Genomic DNA, 12,973 nt, shown 5'->3' with positions numbered 1-12,973 from the left:
TATTAAAATGAACACAATGTATAATGCCTTATATTCCAATGTCTATATTCATATGAAAACTTGTCTTTACATAAAGCAATGTACCAGAGAGGTTAGGGGGGATAGTTCAGCAGGTAAAGCACTGGCTACACAATGACGATAGTTCAGATCTCAAGAGCTCATTGAACAAATATTGACCGTCTGTGAGTACCTCAGAGAACTGGAAGAAGAGAGTCTCCCAGGCACAATATGACTAGCCAAAGTAGTTGAGATCTGGGTCAGTAAGAAAATCTGAGTCAGTGTGTGCAGTGGGGGCACTGGAGGAAGTCACTAGGTATTAATCTTAGATCTCCACAAGAACACACTGCATGCACAGTCATAGACATGGACACAACCTCACTCACCCACTTCCTTCCCCCCACAAACACATGTATCAATAAATATATAAGACCTAGAGGTGTAAATTTTTTTAATTTGAGTGAAAAAAATCTGTGTTTTAATGAACTGTCTTTATTTTTTTAAGATTTAAAGGAATTGCTTTACCTTGAAAAGCTAACTATAAATAAGGTGCTCAGCTAATGAATGGAATATAAAATATAAATAAGATATGAGCACGAGAAAGTAGTGAAACGTTTAAATACACCAAGGACAAGTGAGAAACACAAATACTTGGAGGTTAAACTACAATACAAAGAAATCTCTAAGGATTTGGAACATATCATTTATCCCCTTTGAAAGACCTGAGCATTGGGAAACTACAGGGAAATATGCACCCTAAGCGTGCTGGCCTGAGGTATGTCACACAAACAGGATAGCTGCCTGAGCTCATTTTTCCCTCAGGCGAGGTGATGACATCAGGCAAGAGGGGGTGAACTCACAGGAGCAGCAGAGGCCCTGCTTCCCCACGCCAATCAGCATGTTCAGGCAGAGATTGCAGTAGGCGGGCTTGTTAAAGTGCTTGAGTCGCCACACATGCTGTCCGTCATCCTTCACATTCTGCACAGGACGTGAAAGAAACAGATTTCACTTTAATGAAATAAACAGTGGACTCTGTAAGTGCCAGTGAAGCTCAGGCTGGCCTGATGTGTGTGAAGACAATCTGTTCTTCTTCATCTTGGCTGGCTACAGTACAAGAGCACCACAGAGACTGCAGGAACACCCAAGTGTTCTTGCCTAGTGAGGTGCTGAAACGAATCTGAGAGGCTGCAGTGACCCATGAAATCTTGTCTAGTGTCAACATCTCAGCAGCGTACCCACCTGCCTCCATGATGACCTGTCAAACAGAACTCTCTGTGAGCACAAAGGCGTGCCTTCCTCGCCTTGGAGATGCTCATGCTTAGCACAATTCCATAGAGAAGTGAATAAAGGAAAAGAAAGGACTTAGGAGGAAACTTTAGGAAACCGAACCTTGTGAAGACTCCTAACCGTGGATTTGCGTTGGGAAAAACAAAATTTAGAATGAAGATAGATTTTGTAAGACAGAAAAATGTGGCGTAATTGTACAAGCAACACTTGGAAGTCAGACATGGTGGTCTGCAGATACAGAATATGATCACTAAACATATATTCTGAATTAAATACTAATTTTGATGAAGAGAACATAAGTATGATTATATGACCTTTTGTTTAGCTGTCTTGTAAAAAGTAATTTTATTCATAGCTGTAGATAATTAAATATAGAACTGCATTATCATGTTTATCATTATCACTGTATTCACATGCCACTGTACAACCTTGGGTTTATATTTACAACTTATCCAAGAAAAAAGGGTGCTGTCCTGCTTACTATGCAAAGTAAATACATATGATACTCTAACAACTTCTCTAATGACTACTGTCACATCTGAATTGCTTTAGATAAAAATAACATGAATTTAGAGGACGTTACTCTATGTTTGAATCAATATTAAATGATCAAAAACACTACATGATGTTATCATATATCATTACTGCTGGTACCCTCAGTTTGTATGTTGTTACACATTTCATATCTTATTCACCAATTTGCGTGAAACCAAAATTCAAAATTCTTGAACGGATATCCTACAATACTGATATGATGCGTAATTTTTCAAGTTAGCAATAATGCACATTCTTACACTGTATTCACCAAGTAGTAACTGTGTTTGTATTATGTGGGGCCACTATAGAAAGATAACACAGCTCGGACCATCATTTTATTATAAATAAAATATTAATAATAATGCCTCTAAGCCCTCGCTCTTACCACAGTGAGAGCCAGGACACTGATTTATCATATCCATGGATCCATAGTAACTACTTCTCACATTAGAATTAGAAATGTCAAATTTGCATCCTAAGATGAAGCATTAATGAACGTGATTCCTGGGAGGCACTTGTCAATGGCCCCTTGAAGTTTAGCAAGTTTTGAAGGCAGAAACACTGCTTTGGTTTTTGTCCCAAGCAGCCACTTCGAACACAGTTGATTACTGAAGACCTTGCACTATAGAGATGTTATTCTGTCCGGATGAGAGGACAGGCTTCTGTGGTACCAAGCTAACGAAAGCAGGCTACGCAGACGTGTGCCCTACAGAGAGGCCTGGTTTCCCAACCAAGTGCTGCGTTCAGTTCACTCACATTCTTTCTCCTCCTTAGACTGAGAGAGCAAGGCAGCCCAGCCGAGGTCTCGAGCGCCTCTTGCTTGCTTCCTTATGAGTAATATCCCAACTGTCTCTGGCCCAGGACTTCTCTGGTCCTGAGGGAGCTGCAGTGAGCTGATTCCTTACCTCCAACCTAATGTCAATCTCAGACTTTTCATCGTATTTTAGCAATACTAAAATTCGTCTTTTGGATAAAGGAGTGAGAAGATATCAACAAAAGCACCTGAGTAAATGCAGATGACTTTTCTGGCCACCCCATCAGGAGATAGGGTTTTAAATATTTCTGTCCACCATTTAAAAAATAAGGGTCATAGTTATTCGGGTCCAGTGCTGGTGTGGATGTCATAATAATCTTAGTAGCTCTACAATGTAAACAGGATAATACATGTTTCACTGTGTTGTGTTTCACAATCTATAGTTTCTATTTCAATCATATTAAAAGAATTAAACACCTTGATTAAAAAAAAGTACTAATGTGAGAACGTTATTTTTTTAAATAATCTTTGAAAGTGGCAGCGTACTACTTTAAAAGATTTTCAAGTCAAAGGAGAAACATTCGGATTTTCGCATTTGCTGCTGTTTTTGTCCTCCTTGTCATTTCAGCTCAAGCAATTGTCCATTCCCTGTGAATAAGCCTCATCCTGTTGGCGAGCACATATGGACGAAGTCAGCTGGCATTTTCCTTATCAAAAAATAAACAAGTCTGAACGTGGGTGTTCTGTCAATCAGAACACTTAGCCATGTTGCAGGCTGCAAGTGATATACAAATCCATTACTGGGCATAAAATGATTTACCACCCCCCAAAAATTAAATAGCTTTATAGCTCTTAGCCCGATGCACTGCCCAAATATACCAGAGATGAAATATGTATGTGGCCTCTTTCAGAGAAGAAATGGAAACCAAGCGCCAACTGCTTCTTAGTAGTGCAAATTGCACCCTGGCTCTCTGGGTTTTCATGTCTTGTCTTGTCTTATTGGGATTGGTAGAGGAGAAAGAGTCAGTCTCATTCTATTAGCAGAACATATTCTCATTGATGCCTTTATAACAAATAAATATTTATTAGCAAAAAATGAATTTGCTTTTTCTTCTAGGGGAATAAGCAGTCAACTGGATAGGCCTGGATCAGGGACTACTGTGCAAATGTGAAGAAGCTGTGTCACTCTTCCTTCTACTTCCTGTCTGAGAGAATGAAGCTACTCACTCTCCTTCTCAGGCCATAGTGTGAAGTTTTATTATACAACACCTGTGAAGTTAATTTAGCTCCCTGAAGACTGGTGTTATATAAACAGCAAATATTATTACCATCCTGGGGTTGAAATTTAAAACATCCAAAATTTTCACCCTAAAGAATTGAGACGGATGTTGCTAGTTCCACTGTATGTTCGTTCATAAATTATTGCCTTATCTCCTATTATGTACCAGACATAACATTATTCTTGGCCTGTGACAGGGGAGACTGTTCATGACACCTTTTAAAAGTCCACAATTAGGAACAGTTAGCAGTATACTTCCTCACATTTTAACTTTAGAAAATCTAGACAGATGCCTCAAAAGAAATGCCTTTTGGTTTGTTATTTTCTTCTTTCATTGTTTATTCTAAAAATTTCCAAAGTTTCATTTTTTGGGCATTATTTCTCAGAATATTGACAAGGTTTAAGTGAACTAAGCCTGCTGCTCTAAATGATATTTATTTGCAAAGATTTTAAAGAGCTCTTTTGCTAACCTGCCAGGACAAACGCCACGTTCTCTCAAGTTCTCTGAAGAACTTTTGAAGAGCAAAAGTTGCAAGTTACTTCCATTGTTAGATATATATTGTCTTCTTTATTCTGTCCAATTATCTCTGTCTGGAATATTATGTCATCACTATAAAGGAAACTGTTCTCTTTGACAATAAAATTGGGCCATATTAAGTCTTGGGAAAAAATAACTCAGATTGTTGTATTGACATCTGGGTCCAGTCACTGTCAGTTGCTAGTTTCCAGACTGTACTGTCTGTGCTCAGAAAAGGTCCCTGCCGTCCCTGCGAAATATACTGTTTCATTTAATAACTTGTAATGGACTTCTGAATCTTGTATGGTTTTGTAACTTCTTAATAGATTGATCCAGGTATGATAGCATGTGGGGAAAGTTCTCCTAACCAAATTCTACATTTTAACTTTGTATTGGAATGTGGAATGTCAGTTTTCAAATAGGACCTAGTTTAGTCAAAGAGCATCACTGCCCATCATCTGTAAATGTCATCATTGATTGTATTACTCCTTTGTTACCAATTCAAGCAAAAGTAAGAAGAAAAATGTGTCCTTCCATGTTCTTAATCAAACACATAGTATATATTACCTATAAAGATTAATGATCATATTTCCTTGAAACTATGTAATGAGATGAAAAACCTTCTGTTCAAATGCACCTCAGGCTAAATGTGGCCACATCCGTGTGCAATCAAGACATTGAGGTTCTCCCTGCTAGTGCTGTTTTGCTAAAGGGTTCAGGCTGCCTTCAAAATATTTATGTTTCTACCAGTACCCGAGGAAATCTTTTGAGCTGTTGTCAAAGACTCCTCTTTTTACAGCAGTCAATTCAAACAGCTAGTAAAAGTGTTAAAAGTAAGTGACTGTGAGTGCTGAGTCCTAAAGGGGACACCTTTATCCCTGTCACAACAAGGCTCAAGGGGCATGAATCAAGAAGAGAACATGGAAAGAGTGTTTTGAAATGCTGTCTTCTGGACATGACATGGTTAGTGCACTCCTGAACTCACAGCATATGTGTGAGTCTTCTCAAGAACCACAAATATCAAGGCAGCCAATATTCAGATATGGGTGACTCATGAGCTCTCACTCTTACCTGGAATGCCACGGGTAGCTGAGACTTGCTAAAGCAGTGGTCCTCAACCTTCGTAAGGCTGCAACCATTTAAAACAGTTCTTCATGTAGTGGTGACCCACCCCCCCAACCATAAAGTGACTGCTTTGTTGCTGTAATTTTGCTACTGTTACAAGTTGCAAAGTAAATATATGTGATTTCTGATGGGCGTAGGTGTCCCCCATGAGATGTTCAGCACTATAAAAGGCTGGAACCCCCAGGTTGAGAACATCTCAATGAATTCAAGAGAATCATTCTTTGTGACTGTGGTCTCTGGTGGATCGCCCCTGCTATAATGCATGGCCCTATACTCATGTATATGACAATTGCTTTGAGGAGAACTAGAGGTGAAATGGGGAATAAATCTGATCATCTTTTGTTGTGTATACATACAAAATTCTCAAGAAACAAGTTTTTGTTTGTTTTGCTTTTGTACTAATTAATACAAAAGTCTGTACAGTTTTATTCGCTGGTACTTTAAAAAGATTAGCCTTCTGTTTCTGTCAGAGAACCAAGAGCATCCTGCAAGTGTGGGACGCTCTTGTACTCATGGGATGATGCTTAAAGTGTGTTAAATAAACTTCTGGGCCTTGTGGGTTCTCAGGAAAGTGGACGGGAAGAGCAAGGCTTGCTGGGAACTGCTACTGAGCACTGTCAGAGCCAAGTTTAAGGTCCAGGTAGAATCCTTAGGACAGTGTTCAGCGTGTCTCCATCCTTACAGAGGCTTGTCTGCAGGGCTCAAAGCTTTAAGACCTGCACAGAGAACTTGGCATTTTGTCAGGATTTCACAAGGGTGATATTCTGAAATGGCAGGGTGATACTAGGCCCTCTTCTTCTGAATTTTCTAAAGAGAGCCTTGTTTTCTAAGTTTCAAGGTGAAAAATTGGTAAACATGATGATTATTAATAATATTAATTATTATTAACCATTTCAAACAAGCCTCGAATACCAATGTCCTTGGAAGATACAATTTTCATTCAGTTTTTTTTTTAGGTGTTTTTGTTTCTTTTAATAAATCCGAGCCATAAAAGATTTAAGCAAAAGTGCAACGCAGAAAAACAAACAAATAAGCAAATAGAAAAGAAAGCATATGAACAAAAATTCCACATTGTTCAATGATAGAGAGCCTGATGAGGGAGGGGATAACTCCAGGCATAAATATGATCAAACTCACAAAGCTAGGAAAACCACTAATTTCCCTTCACATGCGTGAGACCATAATACAAGTCTCTAGAAACTCTTGGCCAAGAAAATAAATGGTATCCACTGTCGAGAAATTTGGTAAGCATTAGGTCCTGAGGCGCAGTGTTTCTTATTCTGGAAATAAGGAAGCTCCTGGAAGGGTGTTGAAGAGAACCAACAAAGTACAATAACTTCATCAGGGCCATGGTTCTCATTCGAATCATGCTCACCCAGGAGGCCACTCTTGTCTGTGCAATTCCGATGACACATTGTCAAACATACTATGGCATTTAGCACACGGTTAATTAGCATCCACTCCCCATGATCATAACTGACAGTACACAGGAATATATAGGACTATTTAATAAAGCAGACTTTACATGAATGGCCAACTTCAAGATGAATCACCCTGATTTCCAATAATAGGCTAACACCAAGGTAGGGGAGGAGGAGGATATACGATGTCATAAATCGAGTTCTCTGTGAGCGATACCACATTAACTTCTTGCTGCAATGAGCTGAGTCTTGCTTCCTAAAAACAATGGCTCTCATCACTCAAGTGTCCTACTGCTTTTCTTGCTTTTTCAAGCATGTGCTATGTTTTATAGAACAAGAGGCTATGTCTAAGTAGTACCTGTTGTGTATGGTGATTGCGAGTTACAGGAACTATACATTTTATTAAGATGATTTTATATTTGTGTAGTATCTGTTTATAACAGAACAGAAAGAAGTGAAATTTCTTTTTTACAATTGTTCTTTACAAGGGGGTAAATTCTTCATTCCCATGTTTAAACTAGCACTCTCCTTATTACACAATGTAGCCCTGCCATCTAGTGGCTATCATTGGGAACACAGCTCCAGTTTCAAAGGAAACACCCCATATTGATCTCTGTTGAACTCTGAATAATACTTTTGCACCCAAAACACAATGCATTTAAAATACAGTTATAGCATAAACTGCATATAAGTAACTGCTACGATATTAAAATTAAAGATCATTATCTACTCACACTAAAAGAAGTATCCTATTTCTTTATAATGCTCTGATTTAAATTGTTATAACTCTGTAGTTTAAGAATGCTATGGCTTTATCCTTGTACCAAGCATTTCTATAAAAATAACATTTGAAGAATTGTTAAGCAATTACCTTCAAACAAAAATATCTTGCCAAAAAAATTTGCCTTAAAATACAAACAACAAAATCTTCCCTTCAATGGCTTTGTTTCCTCGATTCAGGCTAGGAAAGTCCAGTTTTCTTTTTGTGAACCTGGGTATGGAACTTGTGGTCTAAGGGGCACTAGGCGGGTGCTAATCCACTGTGGGACAGCATTTGCTCCAGACAACCAAACTTCCCACACTTATCTCCCAGCTCCCTGCCTTTTCTTACATTATCCATTTATTCCACTTTGCATACACAAATTTCAGCTTTGAAATTGTGAGGTTAATTTCTGGGAGGTGGTATTTTTGCAATGCCCTAACATAAATCAGCTGGCAGAGGCACTTTCCCCCTGCAAACCTTAAGTGTTACCATGTTCCTGGTCCATTTGTGTACTCCTTATTAGCCTGCTGACATTGTGCTTTCCTCATTACTCTTATAAACTAATACATGATGTATGAGAAGTTACCATAAAAAGTTAGAGATCACATATAGCATAGAGAGTTAAATGCACATTGACTCATTCATTTTCAAGGTTATTGAATGTGGTAGCTCCCTTGTATGTGTTTTTTCTTTTTCCTTTTTTTTCTGTTTTCTTTTTTTAATCTTTCTGTGACTTCTGCCCTTTTACACAATGCAGGAGACGAGGCCTCCTGTACTTAGCAGACAAGCTTTACCATGGAGCTAATTCCTGAGCTCTCAGAATGAACAAATATGTACAAACACAGAATGATGAGCGGTAGCATTTATGTTTAATAATTTGTTCCATTGTTTTAAGGATAATTCCCACATGTATTTCAATTTTTCTCCCTCTGACCATGCCTGAAATCCCACTGGTCTTCGGAAGAAGAATAAGACCAGAGAGAGTAAAAGAACCGGGAAATGAAGATGAATATTAGAGGAACACTAATTCCCTTAATCCAGTTTATGTATTAGGAAAGCTTCAGCCACTCCCAATCCCTCATTCCATTTGACTGCCCTGCCCCATAGCCACAGCATAATTCACATCTGTTTGTGCTTCCCAAAATTGCACCCTGGGATTATTGAAGTTGAGAAACTTGTTACATGCTCAATGATAGAAAATGATCTGAGCAAATGATCACCAATGTTACCAAAGAGCGTCCTACTGATCCCGTCCCACTCCCTCCCCACTGCCAAGGCTTACGTTTTCCAAGCCCAGCAAGACTAGAAGTGGGATAGTCGTCATTCCTCCTTGAATCCACTCTTCCAGAGACACAGTGCCGTCACGGTCATAGTCGATTTCTTCCATCATTTCATGAAGGATCTGGAAAAGGAGATGAGAGAGACAGTCAAGGGACCGATGTTTAAAAATCTGTGTAATTCAACAAAACGTTTTCTCCAACTGCTTATGCCACATTGTGACTAGAAACTGGGTGAGAGTGGAGAATGTCTTTAACTAAGTATACTAACCCTGCACTCTAGAACCCGGCTTTCTATGCTGCTCAATTTTAAGACATAGGTGCCCAACTTTTAAATAGCCCTCAAGGAAAAGCAGCACAGAAAAAAAAATATAAGATACTTTTAATTTAAAGGTAAAAGTCCTTTCTAATTACTTCTTCGAGATCACTTTTTAAGTTCATATATATGCCAGAAAGTGTCTGGACAAATTAACATCAGGGCAAAGAGCTCAAATAATTCTTTGCTATGTAGTAATGAGTGAGGGAATTAAGTTCCTTTTAATTGCCTGTAACAATTTAACAGAGCGCAAGCTTAATGACCTGATCATATTTGATTGGACTTTTTTTGAAGATGGCTTGCAAGTAATGTTCAACTATGTGTGACTGTGAGAAAGTTGCTTCTTTATTGTGTGGTTATAATGTGGATTCTTATTTCAAAGGACTGTAAGAATATAATGAGGTAATGTATTATAAGTTTAAGACCCCTGGCCTACACAGGAATGTATATTATATAAATTATATAGGAGTTCCAATTATGCTATCCTTGGTTGTTGGAAAGGTCAACAAACTTTCCATCTAGTTAAATCAGGAAGGTCAATATGATAAAAACTATAAAGAAGAAAGAACACATTGTCTTTAAACAATATGGACGTTGTAATCAGTTTAAGAAAAATGCATTCAAACAGTATGAGCTACAAGACGGGAAGGATGCTATAAATATGGTTTTTGAATTGAAAATGTAAGTAGACTTTCCTAGCTTTCTGCTTGGTATCTTTTCTCAGATAGTTTTTCTTCATAGCAACACAAGGATCTACTGAACCCAGAATCCTTTGAGGAGCAGGGCACACAAGCATCATTATTGAATTGCTCTCGAAATGAAAGATTTAGAATTTGATAAAAGGGCCTAAGATCTGACTGAAGTGTTATGCCTCTTGGAGATTTCTTAATGACTTAGCAGAATGGACAAATTAAAAAAACTCAGCTTGTTTTTGTGTTTCTGAGGGCAGACTAGATTAAACAATAAAATCCTGTCAAAGCAAAAAACAAGGAAAGAACAAGGCATGGTGAAACTTGTCTCGCAAACCCCATGCTTGTTTTCTGTCTTGGAAATGCAGGGTCTCTTTCATTAGCTCAGGTTGGCTGAAGGACAAACCTTCCTGAGCACCAGAGTGATGGGGCAGCAAATAAGTACCACCACACTAAGCCTCATACTATAATTTGTTTGATTAGTAAATCCCCTATTAGAGCCTGGATTCAATAGCAAAGTATCTTTCCAAGGACACGTGGGTCTTCCTATTCATCTCTACCAACCTCGAGTGCTCACTTTTCTCTGTTTGTGCATAACTAAAAAGCACTATAAATGTTAAATGGGAAAGAGCTGCTGAGGCTGTAGGCTAGGTAACGTGGTGAGTTATGACAGCAAACACAGTGTCTGTAGCAACCTTGTTTTTCTTACTCTCCACTATTTGGACTGTCCAGATGGGAGCCATCATATCAGGAGTGCCCAGGACCAATGACGTCATGGTTGTTATTTGCAGTCTCCAGTAGATAACCGTCAGAGTCAATGGCCAAACAAGAACTGCTGTGCCCCTTAGAACAGCTCTACCTTACTTCCTACAGCACTGGGCACGCACACCATTTTCCGAGAAGTTGGGGTATCTCTTTCTGCTATGAAAACTGACTGATAGGAAACAAGGCCTCCTTCACTGATTGCCATGAGAACAAATGAGCAGATGTCACCGACAGATGAACAGGGTGGGAAAATACTACTTTTTTTTTCTGATAAAAGGGAGTGACAGAGCTTCCAGTCAATCACATGACTTCAGTAGAACATTAAGATGAATTCTTCCATAAATTATAAACACATTTGCCAATTCCTAGAATTCTTTAAACAAAACTGTGAGGGACAGGTGTCCCTTGTGAGCACAGCAGGCAAATTTCCACAGCAAAGCTAATGAAAGTGAAATAAAATTGAATTAGAACAGGGAGAAATGTTAATCCGAGTTAAGAATGGTGTCACCATTTTGCCCTGGATCAGGCCTGACCAGCCTTGATTTAAGACACAAGAGGAAGGCAGACTTGAGCTCTTGCCTCAGAGTTCTGTTTTTATCTTGGTAGGCGCTATCTAAATGTGAATGCAAATTTACAAATAAGCTTGAATTCTTATGGCACACAGACCTTTAAATAAAACAAAATTGCTTTCTTCATAGACACTTCACAAACTTAATTGGCTTCAAAAATAAAACAACTGTCTCCTATCAGTTTTACCCCAAATATTATTTAGATCTAAAGTTAAATTGCCTAAAAAGAAATGTTTCAATACATTTTAATGATACTGCAATTTTGTATAAATTCATACATAATAAGGCATCTTTATTTTCTTAGAAACATTTAAAAAATACTGACTCTTTAAAAACTTTGGCAAAAACTTACTGGCTGTGTTTGTAACTAGAGCTTGGAGCAAGAAATTTCAAAGTACTTGGGTCTTAATGCACCCGTCTAAAGAATGAATAAAGTGGGATGAACTTAGCAGTGTCCATCAGCAGCATCCACTCATCCCCATGTGGGTAAGCACACTAATCAACACTAGGAAGAGAGGCAAGGTCATTGCCTACCACTTCAAAACCCCACGTGAACCCTATCATCCCAGCCAGAATCGAGTTGACCTCTGGTTAGCCATAACAATTGAATCACAAAAATGAAAAACAAGTCATCATAATATATTTAACCCCCACCCCCTAAATAAAAACAAAACAAAACAAAACAAAACAAAAAACAAATGAAGAGGGCCAGCCATAAGTCATTCAAGAGTTCCCTCATCCACACGCCTACCGGATTAAGTTCAGTAACATCCCATTCCAGGTACTCGGCAACATGCATCATCTGACCGATGATATTTTCTAATTCCTGAAATAAGTGGGAGGGAGAACGGAGAAGGGATGTGGGTAGGGGCAGGGCAGCGGGAGTCGGGGGGAGGTGGAGAGAGAGAGAGAGAAAAGGATTTGTTAGTCTAGGATTTTAGAACCTTGTTTTTCAGTGTGTACAACAGATTAAGTGATTCTATGACCAATTTTCTATAATCAGATACACACACAGAAACTAGTGAGATATCTTTTAACTGCATAGAAAAGGGTGTCTATACATAAATATTATTAACTATCATGGATCCTTATAATGATGTACATAAAAGTGTAGCCTAACTAAAAAAATCAACTATACCGTTTATGGGGAACCTTTACCAGGAGAGGGCGCCACAGTACCAAACACAGCTTTCTTCTACCCATTTCTTTTTGAAAGCACGTGTGTGTATTTTTACAGGATGTGTGATTGTTTTCAAGACACCGAAAGTTCTAGTGAATGGAAGGAAGCCTGGGCAGACAACTGAGAGGTTTGTTTTTATTTCCATTCACTGAGAACATATAATGACTGTGTAGCTACTTCTCTGGGTACTTTACTGGAATGGCGTTTGGAGATCAAGGTTCGGAGGCTAAGCATATGTGGAGTTCATTTGCTGATACCCTCAATGTTTAGTTTAAATTTTCATAGCCTCCTAATCTCAACTCCTTGAAGAACTGCAAGTAAATACATAGAACTTGATAAAATGAATCTTAAATTTTTTTGAAAATATAATAAAAAATTTATCTCCAGAAAAATAAATATTTCTTTATATTTGTTTATGCATACTATAAAAATCATGCTTTAAAAACAGTAGTTAGTATTTGTTTTACATAAAGATAAGGTTTGAAAGGATATAAATA

General features: G+C 38.3%; 1 protein-coding gene across 11 annotated transcripts in view; it reads right to left on the bottom strand.

Moving 5' to 3' along the window:
* The window catches only part of Dgkb (diacylglycerol kinase, beta), a 756,364-nt gene that overhangs the window by 515,990 nt on the left and 227,401 nt on the right, over positions 1-12,973 (bottom strand). For all 11 annotated transcript variants that reach the window (XM_087554410.1, XM_087554412.1, XM_087554415.1 and 8 more), the window contains 3 exon segments: positions 12,048-12,122; positions 8,963-9,082; positions 858-975 (listed from right to left, as the gene is read on the bottom strand). In XM_087554410.1, the coding sequence (XP_087410536.1) occupies positions 858-975; positions 8,963-9,082; positions 12,048-12,122 (313 nt within the window).

This window comes from Rattus norvegicus, chromosome 6, assembly GCF_021556685.1.
Source record: "Rattus norvegicus strain SHRSP/BbbUtx chromosome 6, alternate assembly SHRSP_T2T, whole genome shotgun sequence".
Classification (NCBI taxonomy): domain Eukaryota; kingdom Metazoa; phylum Chordata; class Mammalia; order Rodentia; family Muridae; genus Rattus; species Rattus norvegicus.
Note: the sequence above shows the minus strand (reverse complement) of the source record. Positions and strands in the feature narration are given on the sequence as shown.